The sequence below is a fragment of the Agelaius tricolor genome, unplaced genomic scaffold, assembly GCF_023055355.1.
Source record: "Agelaius tricolor isolate 1412-34295 unplaced genomic scaffold, bAgeTri1.0.p SCAF_2, whole genome shotgun sequence".
Lineage (NCBI taxonomy): Eukaryota > Metazoa > Chordata > Aves > Passeriformes > Icteridae > Agelaius > Agelaius tricolor.
The window spans coordinates 26,570,434-26,594,371 of record NW_027269262.1 but is presented as its reverse complement, the minus strand read 5'-3'; the positions used below and the strand labels follow the sequence as shown (position 1 = coordinate 26,594,371).

Sequence of the window (23,938 nt, the reverse complement as noted above, 5' to 3'; positions counted from 1 at the left end):
GAAGTACTTGATTCCTGCGTCATTTCGAAAGAAGAGAACATCATAGAAAGTGAAAGCAAAATACTTGTGGTTCTAATAAGAAATTTAATTAAGCAAATCAGCACCAGAAAGATAAACAGAAAGTCAGCTGAAGCTGTGAGATTTCCTCATAAAAGCACATGTGGCATCTGAGAAGTACAAGGTCTGACAAGAGTTTAGACTATTGTGTCAAAATTGGATATTTCTTTATCTCATTGATACTACATTTTTGCTTCATTAACCTTCATTTAATATACTGCTGTAAGTTATTCCTTGCTGTGTGATAGCGTATGTATTAAGACTGAATTATAAATGCAAATTAAGGTGATTAGGGAGGGTAAGGAATGTCCTGGCACTTCTGATTCTTTTTCTTTGTGATTGAATGTAAACTATATCTCACAAAAAAAATGCATTGTTAGATCTTTTATGGGATTTTTTTCTAGCTCCAAAGAGAAGTTTATCAGCCCTGTAGTTCAGGTGCTGGATTCTTGTTTGTCATGTAGTTTTCTACAGTTAGAATTTACAGAATAACTGTAGATGAAAAAAAATTGGGTAGATTAATGCATTTTGTCTTTTAGATCAGGAAATCCAAAGTAAGTTGTCTTCTTGTTTATCTTCCAATATTTCAGCAGATGTAGACTTTTGAATGTACGGGGAACATGGGCACTGGACTTGGACAAAGCTTTCCCTTCTCTGCCCCAGGAAATTTGATGTAAGGTCAGCCATGATAAGATCACAAATGCTTCTCTAAGGGAAGTGAACTTGAGAGGAAGCGCAGAGGGTCTTCCCCTTTTAGGGGAGTGCAGTGCAGCTGGAAAATAAATGGCTTTTGTAGTCCGGCCTGCTGTGTTTTGTGTCTCTCCTGCCCAGATCCTTGTAGCTGAAGAATCTTACCAGGTTTCAGAAGCAGAGATACCTTCCAGCAGCCTGTAAAGACATTGGGGGAGTTGCTATTTATGAATTTAATTCCTGCCTAGAAGTACATGTTTCTAATGTTTTGAGAAGCCTTTTGGGTCCAAGGGGTGCTTTGGAACTGGGCAAGGATGCCTCCTCTTTACTCTGGTTAGAGCCTTTAACTTTTTGTCTGTGTCCTTTTCTTTGGTATGTCAAGGTTTTCTGAAGTATCTGTGATCTTGTCACCGTTTGCAGACAGTTGAGTGGAGGCAGGTGGAATAACATTGGTGTAATTCTGAAAATTCTCCCTTAATGACCATTGTCTGCCTGTTTTTGTAGGATCTGTTTGTGTCAGGGTGAATAGATGAAATGAGCTTCAGTGGTGTATTCCTAGAGCGTTGTCCCTGGATGAAGCATGATGATCTCTCAGCTCACAGTAGCAGGTGTTAGTGTTCACCACACATGTACCTATTTAAGCAGGTAATCATGCTAAATAATTCTTTCCCATCTGCACCTCAGATGGACACTCTTTTAAGGCTGTTTCTAGTTGAAAAAGGTATTACTATGAATAATATTCTGTAGTAATTAGTTAGTGGTTTTCACTGAATTGCTCACTGGCTTCCAAGCATATTATAAAACTTAGGAATTAGCCAGCACAGTAAATCACATCAGAATTTCATTAACCATATATATTGTTTTTCCTTGATTCTTTCAAAACTATTCCGTCTTCTGTGGGAATAAGGCAAGCACTTTACTGCAAGGAGCACTAATTTATGGTCTTCAGGCCTCTAGAGAGTGATTCTCAGTAAGTGGTAGTGAGGTTAAAAGTCTGTGGGTACAAAAATAGAATGCAAGCTGGGATACCTTTGCTCAACAATATAGTGCAAATGCACCTTGAATTTGCATGTTAGTTGAAAGTGCAAGTCACTACAGGAGAGTTTATAAATCAGTGTTGCTAAGCAATAAACTTTTATTGAAGGTGATTGTTGATAAGAGATTAAGAAAGGACAACCACCCTGAAATCTGAACAACATCTATCACTTCAGGGATAGCATGCAGTACAAGTGTTTCTGAGATAGCCTCAGGCTTGAGAAACCATACCTTTAGCCTTTTGACCCCTCTAGAAACAAATCATCTGCTCATTGCTGACATGATTCACTGTTAAAAAACATGATAAAGACTATTGTATGTTAATAAAGCCTATTAGAACTGGCAAAGTACCTTTCCAGACCTAGAGAGCTTGTCATGGAGTTGTGGCATCCTCACAAAACCACAGCTGACAGGTAGCAGAGTGAGTGCATCTGAATGATCCCCATTTGCCCACAACATGCAGAAGGCTGGCAGTGCTTCCAGCATGCTTGGAAATACTCTTGCTTTGTCTCATGACAGTGTTTTCCACAGGTGAGCATGGTTAGTAAGGGTCCAGTTAACCAACATGAACCTGACTATAATCTCATTAATAATGCTGACAAATCTCATTAGTTGTCTTGCAAGAGATTTTAACCTTATGTTTTTCACACTTCAGCCATAGCATTTGCCCTCTGCAGAGAATTCAGTATGCAAGTGGCTTGTCTGCATGGTTGTAGCCTGCTATCGGTTTAACTGAGTGTCTTTAACAGCTCAGTGATGATTTGAGAGTGCAGAGAATAGAACAGAGTCCTCTGGTAACAGAGCTTTGGCATTTTACAGTGTAAGCATCAGTATTCTGGTTTTCTCTCTTAAGTGCATTTAGGATGTTAGCATGGATGGCTTTGGCATTTTGTTTGTTTGGTTTGGTTTTTTAACTAACCAATGCCATTATGCTTACATATCAATAGCATAAAAATAGAGTTCTCTTTTCCCACTGAAGCATACCATGCAAAGCAGCCTGATTTAGTCACAGATGAAGGAACTGGATGATATTTCAGCTGAGCACAAGCAATGTGTTGTTTTCCTTAAGTGTTTTGTTTATTTTAGTATTATCATTGCTTGGAATGGAATGAGACTAATAGATCAATACTTGATAAATGGGGAAAAAACATTGTGAGTTTGTGGATAATGAAGGAAAATGTCAAAAATACTGGTAGGGATACTGTTCACTGAATGCATTGCACTACTGCATTACTGTTTTCTCTGAAAGTCAGTTTAACAGCAATTTTGATTTTGGTCAGCGTGAAATTGGCAGACAGTTTTAGCTGAGGTGGTGATGGTTAAACATGTTTGAGTCCTAAAGCCTAAATGTTTATTGCCTGTATTCATGTTTTGGTTCATCTGCAGCTTCTCTTCTGGCAAGTGCCGTTGTGAAAAGAGCAAGGCTTCAACATCCCTACCTAGACTGCTGTTTTTCAACTTTGCTTTTCCAGATCACATTTTTTTGAAGGTGAAGCTTCTTACCCATCCTCCAGCATGAATTGTTGGTGACATTTTGTTTGTATCACATCTCCCAAGCCAAAGAGTTAAAACTATTTGTGTATCTCTGACTGAGAGATGTGATATTGCTGTATTTTAGATTGCAGAATTTTACCTTTCCGAAATAGAACTTACCTGTGCTTTCTTGCCTTTAACCACCAGAGACTTCTGGGTTTTTTCAGCATGTGATTTGGCAGATTAGGTAAATAATTAAATAACGTTAACTGCTCCCCCATTTCATTCCTATTTACTGATGTGCAACCCAGTGGAGTTGTACAGCATGGCACCAACTTGTAGTGTGGTCTTTGCCACACACTGAATGTGTGGGTGGTATCTCAAAAGTCCTATGATACAGCTATTAGTGATACAGACTTATTATACAGTGCTTATTCAGGCAATGTTTTCATTAACTGCAGTGGGCACGTACCCAAATCTGGGGATTTGGCTGCTTTTTAAAAGAATTTTTTTAGGGCTTGCCTTCTACTTTGTTTTGGGAACTGATACAGGTAGATCTATTGGGCTCCCTGGCATGGCTGTGGTTACTAAGTGTAAAAGCATTGGTAGGCTCCAGTGTTATTCCTTGATCAGTTAAAGCCCACCCATGTACAGGTCCGTCCCTGCTTTCATGCTGAGAGGGCTTTCTGAGGTAGCAGTGGGGAGCACTGCCTGGCCTATGCACTACAGGAGGTCAGGTTAGAGTGCTTCTGGCTTCTTCTGGCCCTAAAAATGGCTGTTGAGAAATTGGTATGTCAGCTGCTCTGTACAGGTCTTGAGGGAATGCCTTAGTGACTGGAATGAGAATTAGGCTTTTGTTGGAAGATAGTACACTATGATTCTTAATGAAAATTGTGGGTGATGTATAAAAACACAATTATTTGAGGATACCAGCCACAGGCTAACAAATCATTTAGCCTTCCTGTCAGAGGGTGAGCCCACAGTAGTTCAGCTATTTTTTGTCAGTGCAGGAGTCTGAGTCCTGGCTGGGCAGAAGCCTGCTTTCTCTTCTTTGGCAGCTATGCAATGTTTCACAAGGACCAGAGTAGCCAGGTCTCTGCTGTGTGTTGTGACATTTCAGCCTCTCATGAAATGGGTCATTTATGGAGATACGCCTGTGGTAGCAAATTTTATAACAGTTATTCACTGTCACATCCAGGACCAGGAAATGATTAATTGGTGAAGTTGGTGAAAAATTTTAAATCAGAGAGATGATATTAGGAACTACTTCCATTAAACTGTATCATCTCACCTTGACTTCTGTTTATTTTTTTCAACTTCACCCTTGGGCAACCATGATCGTATACTTCCATCCCTTCTTCCTCTTCTACAGATCTGCTCATTCTATTTGCTTCTGTTCTTTATTTCCTTTTCTTTTCTTCTGGCATAGTAACTTTATTTTTAAAATGCATAAAGCTGTAGGGTTTCTCATCAGTAGAATCAAATGGAAGATCAAAAATATAATTAAATGACTTTCATTTCTTTGCCAGAAACAAATTATTTTTTCTTGTCTATTTTGGGTGACTTTATCATGCCCACAAGGAAATAATTTTCATTGTGTCTGTTATTGTGATCCTGCCTTAAAAATGGAATGATCTTTTACAAGGAATATGAAATTCCAATAAATGTTTGAAAAGAGAAAAGAATAAAATAATTATATACTATAGTAGCCATGGAATTCAGAGTAAAAAATGCTAAAACAAAGCAGCAACTTATTAAAAAAATTAAGTAGAGAACCCCCATTGTTGCCTGAGCCATATCCACTAGTAATCTAGTTCATTCCATCTTAGTGTCTGCTGAAGATCTTTAGAAAGTGTGAAATTTGTGTAATACTATTAATTTTACCAAAATATTGTAAAATAATATTGGAAACAGGTTACTACAATAGTAATGCATTTTAGACCTGTAACCTGTATGAGACATTTAAAGGTTTACATTACCTGTGTTGCACACAATTGTAATGAATTGGTATATTTAGCCTATGATAGACAAAGTAAACTTGAGAATGTTCTTTGGTATTTTTGTATTGCTTTTAATTTAATTGGTTAATTTAAGTGTTATAGATGGCAAAGTGGAATGGAGTTCTAGTTTATGCTGTAAGGCCATCTGGATGAATTTGTGCCTCTTTAGTAGTTATGGACATTATCATGCTCCTGGTGTCTGTTCTTAATCTCTCTGAGATTTGTTTGACTTTTGGTTTCCATTTTCAGAATTGTTGAGGTGAATTGATCTTGCCGCTGATCTGTTTGTATTTCCTTTATATCTTGTAGTGTCTGTTACAATTTTTCTGAGCTGCTGCATCAGAAGCTGAAAGGATTTTACTTACAAAGAGGAAACTTAGCATGCTGTTTATTCTGATAAAGTGGTTGTCCCTTTCCTAGCCAGTGATCTGGGTTTTCTTTGCTTTGCCATAAGCAACTAGCAAAAAATGAAAAGTAAGTGTTTTCTGAAAGATACCTCCTTCACAAGTTAGATCACTGAGCATGAATGACTTCTATGCTGCTGTGTCTTGGTGGTTTGGAGTATGAGGTGTGTGCCTAAGGGCTGGGCTTCTGACTTTGCTGTGCAAGTTGCCAGGGGAAAGGGAGCAAGTGAACATATTCGTCTGCATTTTTTTTTCTTGCCTATATACACAGATTTCCCCTCAAAAGGCTGTAGGAGTCCAATCACCTGAAAATCAAGAATGCTTATTCCCATGTTTCCTGGTTTTCGTCCAAGAGATGCTGTGTCTATATTTTCTCATCACTGAGCACCCCCATGTTGGTTTGTTTCTCCTAATTATGAGATGGGGTGTATATAACTATCACAGAAAAACCTTTGCACCTGTTTGAGCCTTTTGACCAGACTGCAAATTGACTTGACCACATTGTGCTAGTTGGCCATTAGATAAAAAATGAATTTCTCATAGTTCTGCTATGATAAGGGACGGTTGAGTGTTTGTTTTGTTTTGTTTTGGATTGGATTTTTCTTGGTTTTGTTGGGTGGGGTTTTTAAGGTTTCTTGGTCGGGTCTTTTCTCTCCTTTTTTTTTTTATGTTCTTCATTTTTTCTTGCAGTGTGTGTGTGTGTATGTGTGTTTTTGTGCTTTTTTTGTTGTTCTCGCTTGTTTAAAATTAATGGTCAGAGAGAGACACTGCATAGAAAGGACCAGATTCTACGAACTGGTGAATTATGGAGCACTTGCCAAAGTCCTGCTGACATGCATGGAATGAAGTCTGCTCTGTACCTGTTAAGTTGCCTTTGTTTTACAGGGCAGAGAAGATTATTTATTGGGAATGGTGGAAATGGGTAGCATTTCACTCTTTCACTTTCAGTTTTTTTCTTTTTGTGTGTGTGTGCGTTTGTGTTAGACCTTGTCTGAAGAAAGGCAGTCTCTGCATAGCTTTGCCCTGGGCGTAGAAGTCCCAGGACCACTGCTGCTCAAAAGAGAGATCACGTTTTTCTTGGATGGGATTGTAAAGTCCAGGTTACATTCTGTTGCTTGGTAGTTATATATTAATAAATTATAGGTCCAAAGGGCTTGTGTTACCTTGTCTTGAAGTTCATAATCCGATGAAACTTCTTTTCATTTCTCTTGTGTTTCTTCTGTGCTGAAGAAGAAACACTGATCTTATTAGTCAGTGGTAGCTGCAACCGTAACAGGTCAGTTTCCTTGTTTTTCCTTTTCCATCTTGAGAAACCTGTGCTTTTACTGAGAACAGTGCTGGTAGGTGATTTATATATTCTGCCTAGCTATTTCATGGCTATATGCATTTTTTCCCATTTACAGTTAAGTGAAAATAAATAGTTCAAGCCTCAGTAAAAGCCACTGTACATTTGTGTATTAGAATCAGCTGCTTGTTTTCTGTCTCAGTCTCAAGGACTGGATGGAAGGATGTAACTCACGTAACCATGAGTTAAACCAGATCTGAAGTGTTCCCACTTGTAACTTCTCCTGCAGATGAGGAGCAGGTACAGGATCTTAACAGGTATCTCAGTAGTGAGTGCAGGTACTTAACAGGTATCTCAGAGTGAAACATGTTTGTGGAGAGAAGATGGCTGTTGAACTAAATTTAGGTTGAATTTATCTGACACTGAAGAATGGCATGCAACTTTTTTATAGTATGTTGTGGTTATAGCATGGAAAGTACCCTTTCTTCCCTTGCTTAAAACAGGCTTTTAAATCACTCACTTTCTTTGTGCATTATTTTTGTGGGGTCACAATAAGGCTTTTATTATGGAGTGCTTTTGTGTTGTCCTCTATAACCATTGTTGCTCTGACAAAGAAAGATTAATTCTTTTTCTCACTCACATTCAATAGTATTAACAGGCTTCTAGGCATCTTCTGACTGTAGCTGCTGGAGCATGTCAGAAAAAGCAGCTGCTCATGTCAGATCCAAGGTAGAGCTAGATCTGTGGATTTCAGTCTCTGATTCATGTAGCTACATTATCCTACAGAGATGTTTCAGAAAGTTGGCTAGAAAATGCAAATCTGTGCAACATATCACTCCACAGATGTGAACTGCAGAGGGATCTGCTTCCACTGAAATAGTTTGAGATCTGTCATTTGGAAAATGTTGAAAACCAGGAATTTCAAGCAGTCACAGTGAGAATATGTAAATCACTATTGTGGGAAAGTTCGTATGAGGTCACCTGAACTGTTGCTAGGTTAGAGAGACTGCAGTGGGAATGTTTTTCCTTTTCCTTTCTCTGATGTCCCTGAAGGAAGCAGACCTGCCCTGTCCTTTCTGCACAAAAGAAAAGGAGGATTGTAGTATCTGAAAGGCCCTGTCTGCATAATGCCAAAAAGAGTAGCATTGTTAGATGTTATGTGGAGTTAAAGTGAGTATTGCTGGTCAATGTACGGCTGATGCTTTTTTTGGTGTGATGCCTGATTTGCTGACACACTGCACACACTGCCCTACTCTCACCCCCAGCCTCAAGCGGTTTCATACAAGGTCTGTAACTGCAGAATTGGCTGAGGAGTACTTAAAAAGTTTTTTAAAATATATTAAAAAGATAAAAATCACACTCTCATTAAGGTGTCTGACCTTGTTTGTCAGGTTTATGTTATCACCAGGGAACAGATGCCTTGTGTAGCATGGTCCCAATTTACTTCCAGCTCCTTCACTAGCTTCAAAACTCAGTCCTTCTTCACTTTTTCTCTGAAGTTTCAAGTGTCTACAGCTCAGCTAATTTCATTTTCATGATTATTTTATTACCATTGCTTTATTTCTTCTACCTTTTTTCACTGTGAGATCTGGAATTTATGAGGTAAATCATAATTAAAACTAGTTCTGCCAGGCTCAGAACACTTGCCTGCTTCTTTTCTTTCTACCTCCTTTGGTACTTTGTCAGATGCAATGTGTTGGAATTAGCTCCTGCATTATAGAACAAGCCACAAGAACAAAAAATAAAAGCTTGTTTTAAGAAACAAGTTATAGTTTATAGTAGCTCTATAGCTACTTCTGTTGAAGTAGTTGGTATTATGAAAGGCAAGAGTTACATGATTTGTAAATCGATGTGAAGTTCTTAAACTGTATGATTGTAAGGCGGTTTTGCCATGAGTCTGGATGTATGCAAAATTCCCGTCTCTCACCACCTGCTTACAAATAACAACTGTAGCTAAATATAAAAGGACCTGAGGAGAAGATGAATCCAAAATATTTTTTTTTCTTCAATAGACAAATAAATTAAGAGTTTGGTTCATGGAGAAACAAGCTAGTTAATTACTTGTCAATGCTCTGAACTTATCACCAGGGAGGAGCATAGGAGCTGCAAGTTAGTGACTGATGACTTCATGCTTCACTCAGTGTATATAGGATAAAAATGGAATGTTCAAGAAAATTTCTGATGAAAGAGAAATCTCTCTATACTAGTAAATAAGGCACTACCTCTGCCTGCATATCTGAAGAGAATGCTATTTGTTATGCCCACAGGGAAGGAAAGGCAGTATCTTCATCACTGCTGATTTACCACTGATTTACCACTGCCTTGTTGAGGTCTCACTGAAATGAGAATTTTCAAGAAAGTGTAAAGAATTTTTGCAAGTTGAGACGTGTCACAGAGATTGTTGGTCAAATGCAAATACTGATTACAAAGTATGGAGGGTTTGGATTACCTCTGAACACTTTTTTTCTTTTTGGTTGGTTGGTTGGTTGGTTTGGTTTGGTTTGGGTATTTTTGTTAATGTGATAAAGCTGTTACTTTTTGATTCTGCCAGGAGCTTACACTGATTATCCAAACTCTGTTTAGCCTTTTTATCTGTGAGAATAGTGGTTATCTCTTATTAAAGAAGAGTTTGATTTGGTATTTCAGTTCAGGTTTTTTTTTTTTCCCCCTATACACAGTTTTGCCCTTGGCTGATTTGACCACTAAGCTTTTCCGGCTTTTAAGAATTAGAGTGCTTTTTCTGTACTTTTCCTATCTGGACCTCAGTTCATATTGTTTGCAGGGCGAAAATCGTGTGAAGAATCATAATCTCTTCCTGCACCCTAAAAACAGGCAGATTAACAAAATGCAGGCAGTAGGCCTCCACAATAATTTCTGAGTAAATATTTTACTGCTTTTTCCATCTGTTACACTAAAATCTGACTTAAACTAAGCGTAAATCTAGTCAGAAGAGGTCACTGGAGTATTAATCATCAGAGTTAATCCTCTTAGACATGTGTTTGGTATGAGGCCAGCTATTCAGAAGTTTAACAGCACACATATGTTGCTTATCTGTCTGGCAGCTTGCCAAAGAAGTAAACTTCAAGTCTGTGGTGGGTTTATATCTCTGTAAAGCACTCTGCTTGCTTGGTGCAAGGTGATGCAGCTTTTCTGTATATCACACATGGTGCATAGCCTGCTACTGAAGAATGAGTTCCTTTCAGGGTGCTTTTCAAAGAGCTATAGTTTTGGTGTTACATGATAAGAAGTGATATCATTCACAGTTGACCTTTTCATGGTGCTTCCCTATGAAGTATGATGAGCCAGATTTAATACTACTAACTTAGAGCAGAGGAAGAGACAATGTTTCAAGTAGAGTAATATTGTGGAACCCAAATATAGCTGAATGAAACCTCACCCTGCTTTCACTGCTGCCATTCTGACTTGGAGGAAACATTCATGTACGTAAATACAACTCTTTCTTGAGTCAGGTCTGGACTGGACCCAACATTTCTGTTTCTCACTTCATAGGAGTATGCTTCGTACTCGACAGAAAAACGATTATATCATATGCTAATTATGGAACTGATTCATCCCCTGGGGCATGGAAAGCAAACAGTAGGAGTGAGTGCATCATTAAAAAATTAGCGTATTTTTAGAGAGGAGGTAAAAATAAAAGTGCAACTCCACTGAAAAAGTTAATGATGAAGAAAGAAATTACTTGCATTAAAGGAAATTTTTAAAACAGTCTGAGATTATGGGCAAATGAACATATATTTCTTAGTAATGTGTGTGGATTTTCTTGGAAGAAATTATTAATTTTCTTCTTACCTTTCTTTCTCAAGGAAAAGAATGAAAGCTCGTGCTCCCCCTCCACCAAATCAACCTTCTGCAGCAAGTAGAATTCAAAGTGAGCCCAAGTCACCTGCAGAGACATCTGTAATTTCGGATCAGAACCTTGTGAGCATGAAGGAGAACATGATAAACAGACTGGTGGAGTTCACAGTTGTTTTACCCAGTGGAGTGGAGCAGAAGTGCACAGTGCAAGGAAGGTAAGGCTTTGATTAGCTCTCACTTTTTGAAGCCTTTTGTTCCCCATGGGATGCTTGGTGGTGCTGTCCTTCTGAGTTTATGGGGCTTCTCTGTCATGCTTTTCTCTGCATTTTAAGCAGCTGTTGCACCAGAGTCCTGAGAACCAAGTATAAAGGATCCTCTCTTCTGGGGCAAGAAGGATTTAGCAGCTATTGTGTCCCTCTTTTCCCCATGGATCAGTACGTGTATGGATCTATCCCTTTCATGTAGTGTCACTGTGTTTAGGTTGCATCACATCCCATAATCCAGAGTGGGCTTGCTGCAGTGGAACTAGGTGCTGCTGGCAAACAGTCCTGACAGTATGAGTGCCTGGAGGCATGCCAGGAAGCAGGCTCTGAAGATGGATGATTCATCGCATTCAGAGAACCTGCCTTCACAATTACAGTGCAGTTGTGTAGACAGAAAAGCATCTGCTCGTATTTAGGAAGCTTTTTATATGTAAAAGTGTATTTTTTTTCCCATGGAAAGAGACAGGGATTTTCTGTGTTACTTACTGGGTACAATCAAGAGCAAATTTTATTGGAAAGGTAATTTTGAGATAATTCTCTTCACTGTGGGAGCTCTTCTTTATCCTCATTCTTTTTGTGTAAATTGTTTTGAAAGAAAGAGACATTACTTTAGGAAATAGTACAGAGAAGTTTCAAAAGTACAAACAAGACTCTGATGAAACCATAGCAAACAATGTTGTGGTCAGGAGTAGTCAGGAAACTGTAGGAAGTGTAAGACCACATTCAAAAGGTGTATAGGTGTAGGCACACAGTTTGTGGTAATTGGGAGTGGGGCTGCAGTGAGCCTCATCCCCACTGGGCTACAATGTGCAGGACAGGTGAGCAGCATTGAAGGTAATGGGACATGGAGTGCTGAGGTGCACTGACCAACCACAAAGTGTGCAGAGGGCTCACAGGTGTAAGGCATGTAAAATGAAGGGTATAAAAGATAGGGCTGAAAAGCAAAAAAGAGCAGATTCTTGAAGATTTCTGAAATGGTGTTATTCTGTTTGGGCTGATGCTTTGTGATATTGTATGATGATGCTTTGTGTATCGTGGCCGTCTCAACTGTGAAATGTAGCTGCCTATTGGTAAATCAGATTCTGTGTTTATTTTAAAATTAATGCTTTCAGTAGTTAGTCTGCATTCCAGCAGAACTACTTTCTGTCTCATATGCTAGTCTGCCTTGACTGTTTCCCTCATAGTATATTTCGGTGGCTGAGGAGGATGTGTAAACTGCTATTTGGTGTCTGGGACTTCTTTCTTCCCCCTACTTTTCTTATAGCAACTAACATACATTTATCTATTCTTGGGAGATAGTGCAACTTGTGGGTGTCTACCCCAAAGCCAGAGTGATGTTAAAGGTTTGAAAGGAAAGCAGTACTTACCAGAGCTCTCAGATAATATGTGTAGTGATAGAGTTTTTATAGGGAGATTTGGACTTAATCAGAGAAAGAAGAGAGCAGGCCTGGTAAGTGGAACAGGACATGAAACTCACTGGCCATTAGAGCCCAAAGAAAGGTGGTATTTCATTGGCAAATGCAAGCCATCTGGGAGCTGACAAGACATTAATATTCATGCAGCATTTTGTACTGAGACATAGATAATTGCCATAAGGTTAGAAACATTTTTTCCTCTCCAAAGCAAGCAGTCCAAGAGTGCTATGAGTGGTCTTTTATTGTGACTTTTTGAAGAATGTAAAAGCTACAGGAGCAAAGAGCAAGTAGAAAGTCCCTGTACAGTAAATATTCTATGTCTCACACAAGTGTTTATCATTATGTGTCCCATACACTGAGACTGTTTTGTTTATTAGAGTCTTTAGTCTATGGACAAAAACCTGAAAGAAATGGCAAATATGAAACTTCCCGCATTTCTGTGAGGTTATTTATATCATCTGCATTAAGCATTCTAAGCAACTAAAATATTCTCTTTGTCTGTGAGGGTGCTCATTTCTCTCAGGGTCTGCATGATGGGTATAGGCCTCTGATTTAGGGGGCAATTAAATTCCTGCCTGTGTTAATGTGCAAATCTGCACATCACTGGTGCCTAACCTAGGCTGTGGCTGTTCCCCCTGCATGCTGTCTTCAAGACTTGAAGTGGAGAAGTTAGTGACACTGATAGCCAGCTGTGGGAAGTGGAAGATGACAGAAACTGAGAAAGGAAGATTAATTCCCCTAACAAGCTATGAAATGAGAAAAGAATATTCTGTAATAAGCCCTGTATTACAGTGGCATCAGTCTATGAACAGACCTCATGTGTGCTGCTGTTCTTTCTAATCACTAGAAGGTGCATTTTCTGTACATTAGCCCTGACTTTGTTTTTAGGTATGTAGAATAGTGAAAAATAATGTCAAGATTATCTGAAACTTTTAGGGGATGAACTGTCTGAAGTCTCCAGGTTTGGGGAAAAGCCCAGGTTTTTTCAACTTCTTGCATTGTTTTGGTATTGGAATCTAAACAGCTATGAAATACAATGATACTTAGGGGGTAAACATTAAATTATGAAGTTACTGGATCTTATAAAATGTGGTAATGTGGTGGTTTTTTGCCCTTTTTTTTTTTTTTTTTAAGTTTGTGGCAAGAGTAAGAGCCAGTACAGGTAATGAATTATTTTCCCTGCTCACTCTTTATCTGTGATGATATCATGGAAGGACATTTCAGAAAAATCTGCTGTTGTTTATACTGCTTTAAATCTTCATTATTTTTGTTGCCATCATTAAAACTGTTTTCTGCAGAATCTCCATTTGGCTACCCTGGGGAAATAGCTTTTCTGTTTCAAAAAAATTTGCAAATCTTTGCCCTGGGCATGTTCGTAATGAAAAATTATTCTGTAATTTCTGGAAAGCAGTCCACAGAACAATGAAGTACACTGGATTATATTTGAAAATATAAATACTGTAGATAATTAGTATCACTTAAGATTGTTATAAGTGAACTAAAAGTAAAAATTACGCCTTTCAATTTGTTCATTGTATGTAGGCAAAGCAACATGTTGTAATTTAACTTTGTTCTCTATGTAAAAAGTTCCTGCAAATATCAGCAGAAGGGCAGAATGTTCTCATTAAGTTTTCTTGAAGACATGTTAAGAAAAAAAGTTTGAATTATTTAAAGATATTTTATTGCAATCTGGAACCTTGAAATTGTTTTATTTATAAAAGTTAACTCAAGCTGACAGTCTCTCTAACGGTTTATTGCCATCTTGTAACACACAATTTGTTTGGGAATTTGAAAATGTGTAGCACAGATTTTAGTACAAAGCTGAATCATTAGGGAGTGTGTGCAGTGATAAAATAGTATAAACAGTTTCCTTTTTGAAGGACTTGATCCCTGGGAACTCTGCTATAAGACATGTAGAACTATTCATGAAAAACTGTTAGCCTACTTCCCCTTGAAAAGGAGGGAAACACTATTCTGTGTTTGTACTTGGGTGTGAGCACTGACTGATGTTCTGAAAGGATAGGTAGAGCATTGGCCACTTACACATTTTATGCATGTAGATCTGTAGCACATCCACACAAACAGTTAACAGGTCTGAGAGAGGTGGTGGGTAGACATTTAGATGGAAAACAACTGGAAAAGCTCCCAAGTTATCAGTGTTCTCTTCATGATTCTCAGAGGTAATACTTTCAATGGGTAACCCATAAATAAAGGGGTAATGCATCTCTGTTCACACTTGGTGGCACTGAGGAGGACTTCCTGATTAACACAGATAAATTCATTAACACAGCAGCTTGGAACTCAGTAGTATTTGAAAAGCACTGTAGAAAAATGGGGATGTTTGAAGCTAAGTGAGGTTTGTTTTGAAGTTGTCAACACGTGGATGACCAATATGCTGAAAAGTAAACTGGAAAGTTGTTGCTCCTGCATCTTACATGTTACACAAATTCTCTCATACATATGATGAACATAGAGCAGGACACTGGAAGTAGTAGTAAACTAGCCAAAGCTGTAGTCTGATTCTGCAAATATTGGAGGACAGAGTTCAGTACAGAGTAATATCAGAATATTCAGAAAGAATATTCTCACATATTTTCAGTCTCTTTATTGTAGGCTTATAGCTCGACATACAGAACAGTGTTTCAGGAAAGATTCAACATATGAAATCAGTCAGGTTGATAAAACATTCAAGGGGTGTTGTCAGAAGAAGATAAACAGGGCACATGGCAAAAGGCTTAAAAAATAGTTTAACTAAATACTGAATAAGAGTCAGGTCTATAGTACAGTTGTTCAGTGTAGGCTAAGGGGGAGGGGGAGAAAGTTGTACTAGAATTTGTGTTGAAAGGGGCCCCTGGAACACAGAGTCTCTAGGCAAGTTGGAAGTTTGAATACTTCAGAGAGGAGGTTTCTGGATATTCCTGCACCTCTTTTCCAGGGCTGGAACCATCTTTTTGGAGACAATATGTTTACTTGTATCTAAATGGAATTTCCTATTCAGCACTTGTCTCTTGCTCTTCACAGTCAAGAAGAGTCTGTCTCTGTAACCCTATAGTTCCTACTTACAAACAGTAGCAAGGTCTTTCTTCACCTTTCTTGTTCTAAGACTCAAAAAATCCAGTCCTCTGTCTCATGTATCATCTTGATGTTCCTTCTGTGGACTTGCTCAGTTGTGGAAAATAAGAGCCAAATGCACAGGAGCAAGTTAAGAAAAGAAATAGAAAACATTTATAAGTATCTTATTTATCACATTTCCTGAACTTTTTTGGATACAGATTAGTACTTAGTGTGTACATTTTTGTTTGTGTAGAAAAAGTGGTAATCTTTTCATTAAGTGCCTGCTGTACTTTGGAGCATGCAAAGATAAAGACTGATGCTATTTTCTAGTTTAAATGGGAATAGTGAAAGAATTAAAGATTTTGGGTCATCCATTCCCTTTACAGTATTACTTTCTTTTCCAGTCAATTGCTAATGCAGATTCTTAATGCATATTTGACATTGACCTAAATAAAGAAGATCCTTTCCTCCAGTTTAAGACTATTTTTAATTTTTTTTTAACCATGGAATCACAGAATAGTTTGGGTTAGAAGGACTTTAAAGACCATCTAATTCTACTCTCCCTGCCATGCACCAGGGACTTGCTCAGAGCCCCATCCAACCTGGTCTCCCATGCTTCCAGGGATGGGGCATCCACAGCTTCTCTGGACCAGTTCCTGTGCTTCACCAGTCTCACAGTCAAGAATTTCTTCCTAATATCTAATCTAAGCCTACTCTTAGTTTTAAACTTTTAGCCCTTGTTCTGTCACCACATGTTCTTGTGACAAGTCCCTCTCCAGCTTTCTCCTAGACCTGTTTAGGTACTGGACACCATTTGTAACATGAAAGTAGAAGATAAAAAAGAAAATTGTTTGAGAGAATACAACTTTACCCTGCACATTTATTTTTAGCTGGCCAAGGGTATGTTTTAAAATGCATTTCTCTGTGTGATCCAAGGATGTCAAGCCAAACCATACCCAAAACATCTCAGTTGTTTTATACTTCCTAAAAACCATAAGTATCTGCTGCATTTTACTGGAGAACAGCGGGAAACAAGCAGTCTGGTCGAACTGGATCAGCATGATAAGTATTGCTGACAAAGTAGTTATCTTTTACTGTTCAGAATTGGCATTAAATGTCAAACAGCTTAGTAATGAAATATCAAAATAGAGACAAAGTATTTTCTTTTGTAAGAATAGTCATATGAACCTTCTTGTATGAGTCTTAAATTGTGTTCTCTCTCCAGTTTTGTTTCTGTGCTCTAGTATTTGCTTGTCAGTCATAAACCTTTGGTGTGTCTATTATGTATACATAATAGACACACCAAATTTTGGTCACTCCACCAAAAATTTCAGCAACATCATGCTAAAATGAAAAAGTAAGGTATTTCTTAGCTGAGTAGTTAGAAAGGCAGGATGTATTTAACTTCTTTTCAGCTTTAGATTTAAGACCTGCCTGAATTTCAAAGCAGAGTATGTTCTCTACTAGATGTCCAAGGAGGTTAATAAAAAGTGGAGATCTGTGTGGAACAAGATGGAAGCAAAGGAAGGATTGAATCTTTTCATCTTCCAAGAGCCATATTCAGCCCAAGGTTAGAAAGAAAAGTTGGTTTAGATTAGTCGATTACTATTCTCTTGCTGTGTTTAGTGACTCTCTTATGTGTGTAGAATATACATGGACGTACTTGAAATAAAACTCTCATTTAAAATCAAGCTGAACTGTATTATGGTTTAGAAGGAAATTTTTTCAAGTTGATGCCATGGAAATCTGATATAAGAATAACTTCATTGCAAGGGTTTCCCAGCTCTCTTACTTCGATTGAAACACAAGGATTTTGAACTTTGTTTGTGGAATTCCTCTCCTTTCCTCCTTTTCTCTCCCTGCTTCTTATGTTTTTTCTTTACACTTCAGAAGTTTTGTGAAAAATTTTCCCTGACTTTACATTTTTTAAAGAGCATGCAATTTGCTTTGAAGCTTTTTCAAAAGCTTCAGCTGTACTTTCAAAAGGTGCAGATGAAGGATGCTTTTCATGGAACAATTGTTCCATGAAAAGCATCCTTCTGAGCAGCATGGCACAGGGTGGGATGTTGTAGACTTCCTTAAATGTTATGTTTAATGTGTGCCTGTTCATAATCAGCAATAAGGTGAAACCTTAGATTTGGCTGGATTTTTGTATCTTCTGTTGTCCAGACAAATTTGTTCAAGTTGCATGATTGTCTGTAACTTATTTTCTCTGATGGCTGGTGTGGATTCTGATCATATTATAGTTGCGGTACTGTTGCTGCTGAATATATTTTATAATTTCAGTGGTGTATGTGTGAAATCATAAATTGTTATTTTGATGAACTATCTTCTCTTTACAAATACTTTTTCAAGAGGCAAGATAACTATCCAAATCTGAATGAATTATCACAGTATTATGTACTGCAGAATATAGTACTGTTCCGCTTCAAATATAAATGTCAAGCACATAGGACACTGTGTACTATGATTCTGCCAGGTTATTTCATTTTCTCTGAAACAATAGTAAGAATCTGAGGGAAAGCAAACACATGCAAATTTTAGTTTAAAAGAAATATGTCTGTAAACAGACAAGTTGAGATCTGTATCAGGAGACCTGATAAGCACTTTAAAAAAGTGTGCACTGCACAGTTTAATGAGTATTCATGTAAATACTGGTGTAGGTGGGATTCTTCTGTAGTTTGTACTGAGTAGCTGTAAATGTCTGTTGGTTTGTGGTGTGGAGCATATGAATTGAACATACTTGTGAAACACAGATGTTTTCAACATGTAGATTGTGTCAGAATGAGTCATTATGAAATGAGCTGATACAGTTTTGATTTGGATGCTACACATTTGTATTTGTGCTCTGTATGTTAGCAGTTGCCACAGTGCACTCTGTTCTGAAGCATTATATACATATTAATGGCATCTGTTTTCCTTATTTGATCTTCAGTTATCATATTCTGAGTTCTTCCCTTTTCAGTGAGATCATGTTATTTCAAATTTCCCACGCTTGCCACTTTCCCAGGTCACACTGTGTAACTCAGTTAAACTTGGAAAAGGTTACTGTAATGGAGGTCCTTCCTCTTCTCTTGCATGAGAGGAGCTGTCACCTACCAGGTAATAAGGAATTGCTCTAGTTTTCCATTTTTGTTGTCTTTGCCATTAGCCCTCCAGCATTCTTCACCAACTTCTTCAGCAGTTGCTGGCCAGCAACATACCTATAGAAAGAAGATTGTTGGCCACCACGGAGTAGTTTCCCAGATGCCAACAGCTTGCAGTTTAAAGGGTAATTCTTGAGCTACAGATGTAACGGTGCTAGCTAATAACCTGTGGAAGATTTTATTTTCTTTGAATTTGCTTGAATTTTGAATCTGTATACAGTTTTTCCAGTTTAAACATTAAAAGGAGTGCCAGTTATTTTGGCAAATTTGCTGTCTGTGCATTTTTTTTCACTTCTGCTACAAGACAGATATCCCACTGTATGTGGCAGGTTCCAGCTACAGCTGGTAAATTTTTTTTAGCTTACATTCTTTTATTGGTGACAGACTGGTTTATGAAACCAAAACTTTTGAGAAAAATGACCAGTTTTAATAAGCCTATTTTCTCTGATTCTGTACAGAGTTTTTGAGGGGAAGGCTATGAAAATGAAAGAACCCTTCATTACTGTTACAGAGGAGAATTTCTGGAGTGTGGGGGAGCACAGTTCAAATCTGCTGCATTAGGCAGTATCAAGCTCCAGTGAATATTGAGTTCTTGATACAGAATAGAGTACTTCTGTGGAGAGGCACGAAATGAGAGGGACAGTTGCTGACTCTCTTAAAACTTCATGTTTTAAGAATCATACTGCAGTAAACTTGCTGATAATGGGGACACTCAAAACTAGATGGTTTTGTACAGGTTTAATATTGTCACCAAATAAATATGGACAGGATCTCTTGTACTGGAAAATATAGCTGGTATCTAATGGATGTGGGGAAGTCACGTGGAAAAATAAACCCTATCTACCATTTGTTCCAAATTTAAGTACTCCATTTTGGGTTATGTGATTGTTCAGATCTAGGTGGAGTTTACCAGACTGTGAGTTCATAATCTACTCATATCTTAATTAATGAATTAATGAACGGAATTTGACCTGGAGCATTTAATATATGGATTTAGTACATTATGACCCTCAGTTACAGCATGGTGCTTCATAACACCAAGGTTGTGGGTTCAATTCCCATATGGCCCATTCACTTAAGAGTTGGACTTGTTGGATCCTTGAGAATCACTTCCAACTCAGAATATTCTGTCGTCTGTGGTCTGGAAGTAAATAAGATGCTCTTTGTCTGCACTTGGCTGATGTTTGTAAGTGCTATGATTGGCTCTGCTGTCTGCTTGATACTGAACAGTTAGTTGTGAACTAACTCATAAACAGACACTGAAGTGTGAATATATTTAATTCCTATCATTTTATCTGATCTGTTTAACATTTCAAAGCACTAGCACTGTTCTCTCCCAAAGATGGTAAGCTATAGGCACATCCACAGCTTGTGTTGTCTTTTATCCCCCATCTTAAAACTGAGGTAAATTTTCTGGCAATGTTTTTTTTCCCATGCTAACGGTGAATTCTTCTTCCTTGTAGTAAAGCTGTGATGGATGTATTGGTTGATTTATGCAGCCAGTATCGCTTAAATCCATCTCAACATAGTCTTGAACTAAAGTCTTCGGGAACTCAACAAGTTCTGAGTTACAAGCCAAACACTTTGATAGGAGCACTGGATGTACAGACAGTACTTCTGAAAGAGAAGATTCCTGAAGAGAAGGCAAAGAGACCTCTGCCAAGGGTCCCTGAGGTCAGTACTCTGGAGGGCTAAAATGATGCCGTGGAACATCATTCCATTCCTATGATTTCAGTTCTTCCAATCTTTTCATCTTTAAACCAGATGGGAAAGACTTGGGATTGATTATAACCTGCTTTACTAGCTTAACTAATAATGTTTTGCATGTAGATTAGTAGAGGCTAGTCTAGACATTTAGACAAAATGGTATGTTGCATGTGGTTGGATAGATGGAAATCTGAAGATTAGGGCAATTGAAAATTGCAGTAATGGCTGAAATGGGAGTGAGGCTGTGTGAAGATAGTGTTTTGGTGATATTCTGTGCAACAGCTTCATTGAAGATATGGGAGAAGGCTCATCATTAATAAATGTATTTCATGATAAAGTGAAGATTAAGGAGTAGCCATTTTCCAAATGTTTGCTGAAATTTTTTTATTGTTCTAATAACTATATCTAATTATACTCTCCCACCTTTCAGAGTGGGACTAGTAAACTTTTACATTACATCTGCCTCTGATTCCTTTTCCTTCTTCATGTGTTCTTGTGGATGTCTTCTTAGTGGGAAGCGAGGTCTGAGGTGTTATTCTTTCAAATATTATTTTTTGCAAGGTGGGGTAAGTTTGCCTAGGAATAGTCAAGACAACATGGAAATCCCCGGTGCTTTTCTCATTGTGAGATGGCCTATCCGCCACAGAAGGGGGACTGAGAGTTTGTGTTTGTTTCTGCAGAAATCTGTGAGGCTGGTAGTGAACTACCTGAAGACACAGAAGGCTGTGGTTCGAGTTAGTCCAGAGGTGCCTCTCCACAGCATCATCCCAGCTATTTGTGAGAAGTGTGAAGTCAGCCAAGAGCACATTGTTCTTCTGCGGGATGGCATAACTGGGGAAGAGCTGGAGCTTACCAAGTCCTTGGAGGAGCTAGGAATAAAGGAGCTGTATGCCTGGGACAGAAAAAAAGGTGAGCCAAGACTCAAAACAGTCTCTTCAGGGTTATATGATGTGACAACAATATTATGGGCAATTAAAAGCATTTGTGCTGCCATTCTTTTGGGGTCCAGCTGAAACAGCAGAGTGAGATCTCAGTCTGGAGAGCAGCATGGGTTTGTTCAGTGAGCTGTGCCCAGAGCAGCAGCCAGGTCAGCAATGTGCCCAGCTGTCCTTGGATGCTCTTGGGCCTTGTGCCAGGCTGGGCTGGACTCTGGCAGGGTGCAGGTTGGCCTAGGGCAGGGCAAAAGGAGGAGCTTTGCTGTGTCCCAGAGCTGCTGTTCGTAGAGGTGCGCATAATACAAGGGGCTTCATCCAGGCAGAGTCTGTCACCTGCCTGTGCTGTAGGCTGGAGAGAAGGAAAGAAGAGACATGCCATAGTCATGGCAGCTGTGAAAGCTGAGAGGCAGAGGCAAGAGACCAGGGCTTATGAGAAACAGACTGGACAGGATCAGAGACAGTTCCTGCAAAGAGCACAGTTATTGACGGTTTAGTGAAGAGGAGCTAAGAGGTATTTGTGTTTAAAATTTTGTTCTTATATTTACCTCTCCTCACTTTCTGTTCTCATAGACAAAATTGTAATAGCAGCTTTTTGGAGTTGAGTTTTATCAGTCTGATTATGCATTCAAATAACATAATTCCGTGATGTGCTTTAAAATATACCTGCTTTTAAAATACACATTGACAAGCGCTACTTCCTTTGAGGTCAGATTGTGATATTCATTAAAATTGTCTCCTGCAGTTTTTCTCAATCGCTACCACTTCCAGCACGGTAAATATCCTTATTTATTGTTTAGATAACGTCATTCTTGTAGGTGCTGAGCTGTAGGCTTATTTTTTATTTATAAAATTATTTATTTATGTTGACATTCTCTTCTTTCCAACTCTTTGAGAAGTGACAGTTCTACCTCTGTGCGAGTCAAATTTCAGTGAGTTTAGACTTCTAAGTAAACTAAATATCTCTTTTTATTTTGAATTGCTGGGATGTTCCAAAAAGAGGCTGACAACATGTCATAACTCAATTGCATGTTTGTTTTTTCAAGACATGTTTACTGTAATTAAGCTAACCATTTTAGAGCAACATATTGAACGTGGGGCATTTTCAACAGGATTCATTCAACACACTTCAGGGACAATGTAGAGAGTAATTATCATAAGCCTTCGGTAAAGTCTTTCCTTTCAAATGAAAGTGGTGGTATGTATGCTGGTACAGTGTTGGTTCTCAAATTTGGTTGTACAGTCAAAACCAGGACTTTACTACAAGGCTGGGATTATAGCAGCAAATTATCACTGAATATATTGAGTTGAAAGAACCCACAAAGATCTACACATCATAATGTGCTGCTCTCTACATCAGCTTTTCTTTTTTTCTATTCTATTCCTTTCTAACCTTTTGGTATTCCTTTCCTTTCATTTTGATGAAATCCCCCTGATCCTGAGTATAAGTCAATCTTTTGTGCTTTCCTCTTACCACCACGGTGTCTGACAAAAACAGTAAATGCACATAAAATTTGCAAGAATTTTTCCTTTGTTTCAGCAATTTTCTTCTTCAATGTTCTTATTTGTAATATCCAAGAGGAATAAACCTATTGGTTTCAGTAACAGTTGGTCTGTGACTTGAGTGGGTATCTAGCCTGTTTACTTAACAGAAAATAGGTTTTTAAAACATATTCTCACTAACAAGTAAGATATCACAGGTGCTGAAAGCCATAGGCTATGTTTGTAAGAGCAGATTCTTACTCGGTCTTGCCTTTCCTGAAACAGAAAACACCAAGAGCTGAAGGATTATTAAAAGAGAAGCTCTGCTGCCACCTGCTTACTTAATTCTACTTAGCAGTTGAAGCAGCTTCATGACTGAATTAGGAATTAATACGAATGCAGCAAAACTGCTTCAGTAGCAACTCTGCATGTGTGTTGTCAGCCAACATTTTTTCTGTAATGCTTAGGAAAAAGGTGCTAGGACTAATTAATGAATATCGTGCTTTACAGGGGTATATTAGAACTTTAATGTGTTTTCTCTTATCCTTTCATTGCCTGATTTTTCCAGTTCCTCCATCAAAAACTCAGTCTGAGCCTTCTCTGAACTATAGAGGTACTGTACAATGCTGCTGAGGGGGAAGCTTCACTCTGTGTCTAACTCTTTCACTTCACTCTATGTTTAATGTGGGTTTTGTAGGTAGATCCTTAAGAATGTGAAGTGCCATAGAGAAACAAGCTATTCTTATTTGTTTTGTCTTTCCAAAGTGTTGCTTACATGTCTTGTGCTTCTGCTAAGAACAAACACATTCTGTGTGTACTGTCTCTTCAGCAATAGCCATTAGAACACCAGCAAGTAGCAAATTTTGCTATTTAACTGTTTTGTGGTGTATCTCTGTAGATTTCAAGCCTGTTCAGTTTATCTCAATCATGATTAGGTAAATTTCAGAGTTACTAACATTTCCGCAGTCTGTTGGGTTCAAAATTTATTTAGTAGCAAAGGCAGAAAATTTTGATGTCTGTGAGATCTTCCACTGATTTCAATTTCCGTGCAGCAAAGCACTTAATTATCAAATGTATACATAGGCATTGTGTAACTGAATAGATACTGACTTCTGAGTTGTTACAGTAGTTGGGCTTGAATTACATTATATTGGTACTTCTGCTTCCAGTCAAGTAGAA

At 38.3% G+C, this 23,938-nt stretch overlaps 1 protein-coding gene across 3 annotated transcripts in view; it reads left to right on the top strand.

Moving 5' to 3' along the window:
* Positions 1-23,938, top strand: part of COBL (cordon-bleu WH2 repeat protein) — a 157,568-nt gene that overhangs the window by 32,273 nt on the left and 101,357 nt on the right. For all 3 annotated transcript variants that reach the window (XM_071454868.1, XM_071454859.1, XM_071454874.1), the window contains exons 3-6: positions 10,769-10,975; positions 20,102-20,312; positions 21,026-21,254; positions 23,328-23,372. In XM_071454868.1, the coding sequence (XP_071310969.1) occupies positions 10,769-10,975; positions 20,102-20,312; positions 21,026-21,254; positions 23,328-23,372 (692 nt within the window). The remainder of the gene's footprint in view (positions 1-10,768; positions 10,976-20,101; positions 20,313-21,025; positions 21,255-23,327; positions 23,373-23,938) is intronic.